The sequence below is a fragment of the Nerophis lumbriciformis genome, linkage group LG30 (assembly GCF_033978685.3).
Source record: "Nerophis lumbriciformis linkage group LG30, RoL_Nlum_v2.1, whole genome shotgun sequence".
NCBI classification, from domain to species: domain Eukaryota; kingdom Metazoa; phylum Chordata; class Actinopteri; order Syngnathiformes; family Syngnathidae; genus Nerophis; species Nerophis lumbriciformis.
The window spans coordinates 23,505,087-23,510,086 of NC_084577.2; the positions used below are offsets into that span (position 1 = coordinate 23,505,087).

Sequence of the window (5,000 nt, forward strand, 5' to 3'; positions counted from 1 at the left end):
TCTAGGATGTCAGCTGGGACATACTAGTGATGCAGTAAAATATGAAGATACCTCCTCTAAAGAAGTAGACGCTCTGGACAGGTAGACTCCTTGGCAACAAGTCCCAGTAGGTCCTGTCGTTTCTGTATCTGGAGTCGTAGTTGCCTCGGTTGTTGTCTCCCCGCCTGTCCTGGTCCCAGTCCTGATCCCATTGTCGGCTCCGGTCTCTTCCGAGCCTCTCCTCCATCTCCATCCTCCTCTCGGCCAGTCTCAGACCCATCTCCATCCCCCTTTCTGCAAACTGCCGGCCCATGTTCATGCCGCCCTCGGCCATGGATTCCCAGACGGGCGAACGGTTCTGCCTCCTTCGCCCCCACTGTTGTCCGTACTGTTGTCCATACTGTTGTCCGTACTGTTGTCCGTACTGTTGTCCGTACTGTTGACCCCACTGTTGGTCCGGCCGGACGCGTCGTGGAGGGACGTACATCCGTCCAGCCATGGCGGCGTCCACCGGCGACCTGAGCCCCACCCAGTCTTTGTCGATGAAGTGGTAATCGGTGTGATGCTGCGGCTCTGAAGACAACAAGTTCAAAGTAAGCGTGGCGTTCGTAGGAAAGACACGCGTCGGCCATTGGCACGCAACTTACGGTCAGGGAAGAGACTACGGAAGTAGCCGTGGTAGTTGCTGGAGTACACGTTGTTGTAGCGCCGGAAGAGTGCGGAGGGAGACGTCTCGGACATGGAGACACACTCCCTGTGGGACGGCTGGTGCAAAAACTCGTAGACGTAATATCGATCCCCTGGAGGATGAAGCAACAAATGAAGCCGGTTTGTGTAATATAGTCCTGTGCGGAAGATCCTGCTTCACCTTTGAAGAAATACACCTTCTCTCTGCCGTTGTGGCTGTGAGCGGGGAGAGCGAACGCCGCGTCCACATTATCCGGAATCTTCTCAAAGCCCACGCTGATATCCCGAGGGTAGTCGTCATCCAACACGCCGTTGTCGAACCTCCAGTACTTGTCACCCTGTTTGGATTGGTCCTCGCATCAGCACTTCCTGTTTACACCTTCTAACTAGAGATCGACCAATATGTTTTGTTCAGGGCCGATACCGATCCTGATTATGAGTAGTCAAGGAGGCCGATGACCAATATTAATTTGCAGTAAAAGTTAGCTAAGCAATACTCGTAGATGTCAGTAAACAGCTCGATTCTTGGGGGTAACGAGTTGATTCAGAATTGATTCTCGATTCAAACTGATTCTTGATACAAAATAAATACTTTTTTAATAACATTTGGTGTCATATATATATATGTATATACAGTATGTGTATATGTGTGTATATGTATGTATATATGTATGCATATTTATATAGATATATATGTATACAGTATATATATATATGTATGTTACACCTTACAATAGTGCAACCTATGCTTGAAAGAGAAACTGTTTATTATATACCGTCCAGACCTGTCATCCCTCAACAAGCGCAGCGAAATTGTATCAGCATGCCGTCACAGGCGGAAACACCTCCTAGGTAACACATGAGCCAATCACCACGCCCCTATGCCAGCCTGTACCTACCCACTCTGTGCCCTATATAAACCATGGTATGTGAATGCTTCTATTAAAATCTCCTGATGATTGAGGGAACCCCTCATGAAACAGGCCTGTAGAGATGAAGTAGTCTTGTGATTTTTTCCCACACATACATATATATGTATGTTTATATGTATATATGTATATGTATGTATATATGTGTATATAATATGTATATATGTATATATATATATATATATATATATATATATATATATATATATATATATATATATATATATATATATATCAGTGGTTCTTAACCTTGTTGGAGGTACCAAACCCCACCAGTTTCATATGCGCATTCACCGAACCCTTCTTTTAAAATTGTATTTTTTTTTTTTTTAAATTTAAGACAAAGTTATATGTTTGTTTTTTTTACTGGTGCACAAAATGAACCGTGCATGAACATCACCTTGTTAATAGAAGAAAACCAACACAGTGCATGAACTCACAACGAATTACACACCTGCGATGAGTCGGGTGTGTCTTGACCTCCGTGGCGGAGGCTCCGCCAAACCCCTGAGGCCGACTCACCGAACCCCTTGGTATATATATATATACATACATACATATATATATGGCAGCCATGTTATTAAGATTTGATTAAGAATTGTAACAAATAGGAATCGCGATTCATTCGAAAATCTATTTTTTTTGACGCCCCTGATTATTACTATCTACTTTTCTAATGTTTTAATTTAAAATTGTTTTAATCATATTTGTATAAATTGTATCTGCTAATGTAATTATGTTTTTAAAAAAAAGAAGCTGATACCGGTTAGAAAAAGGCAGATACTATTATACGTCAAAATGTCAAATATCGGCGCCGATAATCGTTCGATCCCTACTTCTAACCCTTTACCTTGAAGACGTACGTCTTGCCCTGGCAGTTGACCCGCGTGAAGGCGGCGTCGATGGGCCCGCTGATTCCCCACACGTCCTTGACGAGCTTGGGATAGCCCGGTAGGACGGTCCTCTGGTCCAGCTCGAAGAAGAACTGGCCTGCAGACGAGGACAAGAAGCTCGACGAGGAGATAAGAAGAAGATGGTGAGTGCGTCTCACCTCTGAAGGCGTACATGGAGCCGTTCTTTGACTGCACGAATGAGTCAAAGGGTCGGCCGCTGCACGCCTCAGCATCGGGGTCCGGGGCCACAGTGGTGGCAGGTCTTGTTGGAGGTGTGGTGGTCTCAGCTCTGGTGCTGCTAGGAGGCTTCAATGTTGGAGCAACGGTCGCTCTGAGAGGTCTGAGTGGAGCTTTGTCCATTTCTAACACGGCGTCTGGACCTTGCTGCGGTCTGCGGACAAAATCTGAGATGTCCCCCGGGGTCTCCTGCTCATGTACCGGACGCTTCGAGGGCGGCGTGGTGCTCTCAAGATCATCGTCGTCGTCTTCCGCTGACTCGAACGTGTCTCCTCGGTCTAAGTTTGGAAAAGGTACTTTTGAATTATGCAGCGTGTGTGGTTATTTTTTTTCCACCGTGAAAGTACGTTTCTTACTCATCGTGCCACAAACGTCCTGGTAGTCGGAGCAGCAGCTGTGGTAGTACTTGCACATGGTGTCACACTGACATCTCTTCTCCGAGTCGAAGCCATTCTCACAGCGACCCATGCACGACTCTGACCAGACAAAGTGGGCTTCATCCATCCCTCCATAGAATGTCCAATAGAGAGGACTAGTGTGCGGTGAGATATAGTCTATCTAATTTCACCTATTTGGGTTAAAAATTAATCCAAAGACATGCACCTGGGGATAGGTTGATTGGCAACACTAAAAATTGGCCCTAGTGTGTGGATGTGAGTGTGAATGTTGTCTGTCTATCTGTGTTGGCCCTGCGATGAGGTGGCGACTTGTCCAGGGTGTACCCCGCCTTCCGCCCGATTGTAGCTGAGATAGGCTCCAGCGCCCCCCGCGACCCCAAAGGGAATAAGCGGTAGAAAATGGATGGATGGATGGGTTAAAAATTTGTTTTGCAAACCAGTAATTATAGTCTGCAAATGGTGTGTTGTTGTTGAGTGTCGGTGCTGTCTAAAGCTCGGCAGAGTAACCGTGTAATACTCTTCCATATCAGTAGGTGGCAGCGGGTAGCTAATTGCTTTGTGGATGTCGGAAACAGTGGGAGGCAGTGTGCAGGTAAAAAGTTGTCTAATGCAGTATTTTTCAACCTTTTTTGAGCCAAGGCACATTTTTTGCGTTGAAAAAATCCGGAGGCACACCACCAGCAGAAATCATTAAAAATGAAACTCAGTTGATTGACAGTAAAAAGTTGTTGCCGCAATTGTTGGATATGACTTTAAACCATAACCAGGCATGCATCACTATAGCTCTTGTCTCAAAGTACACTGCAAAAACTGAAATCTAAGTACGGTAAGATGAAATATCTCAAATAAGGGTGATATTTGCTTATTTTCTGTCTGATAAGATAATTCTTCTCACTAAGCAGATTGTATGTTAGTGTTTTACTTGTTTTAAGTGTTTTGGTCCTAAATGATCTCAGTAAGATATTACAGCTTGTTGCTGAGATTTGATGACCTATATTGAGTAAAACATGCTTGAAACTAGAATATCAAGTGTTGCAAAGCTGTGTCATCAACACTCACAAGTATAAAACTACTTTTTTAAAGTAAACATTTCTTATTTCAAGCATGAAAAACAATCATGACTTTGACACAATTGTGTCTCATATTAAAACAGATGACAGCCAAATGGACTTTGCTGTTTTATTTTCAATGAAACAATAGAAAATATGTACTCATATAGTAGTACAGTTGTTATTAGTGAGAATATACTTATTTTAAGGTATTTTTGGGTTCATTGGGGTTAGCTAATTTTACTTGTTTTGGAAAGTCTTGAAAAGCCGAATTTTCTTGTTCTATTGGCAGATAATTTTGCTTAGTTCAAATAAAATACCCCTAATTTTTGGAATTTTTTCCTTGTTTTTGAACACTGACTTTTTGCAGTGTATGTGTACTGTCACCACCTGTCCCATCACGCCCTGACTTATTTGGACTTGTTTGCTGTTTTCCTGTGTGTAGTGTTTTAGTTCTTGTCTTGCGCTCCTATTTTGGTGGCTTTTTCTCTTTTTTTTTGTATTTTCCTGTAGCAGTTTCATGTCTTCCTTTGAGCGATATTTCCCGCATCTACTGTGTTTTTAGCCTTCTATGTGGGGACATTGTCGATTGTCGTGTCATGTTCGGATGTACATTGTGGACGCCATCTTTGCTCCACAGTAAGTCTTTGCTGTCGTCCAGCATTCTGTTTTTGTTTACTTTGTAGCCAGTTCAGTTTTAGTTTCGGTCTGCATAGCCTTCCCTAAGCTTCAATGCCTTTTCTTAGGGGCACTCACCTTTTGTTTATTTTTGGTTTAAGCATTAAACACCTTTTTACCTGCATGCTGCCTCCCGGTGTTTCCGACATC

The 5,000-nt window shown here is 43.5% G+C and overlaps 1 protein-coding gene across 1 annotated transcript in view; it reads right to left on the bottom strand.

The window, feature by feature from the left end:
- vtna (vitronectin a) overlaps nt 1–5,000 on the bottom strand; it is an 8,173-nt gene that overhangs the window by 1,716 nt on the left and 1,457 nt on the right. Inside the window, exons 2-7 of the mRNA XM_061925987.1 lie at nt 3,082–3,201; nt 2,647–3,003; nt 2,446–2,585; nt 848–1,004; nt 627–779; nt 52–552 (exon numbers count right to left, since the gene is read on the bottom strand). Coding sequence (XP_061781971.1) covers nt 52–552; nt 627–779; nt 848–1,004; nt 2,446–2,585; nt 2,647–3,003; nt 3,082–3,201 — 1,428 coding nt within the window. The remainder of the gene's footprint in view (nt 1–51; nt 553–626; nt 780–847; nt 1,005–2,445; nt 2,586–2,646; nt 3,004–3,081; nt 3,202–5,000) is intronic.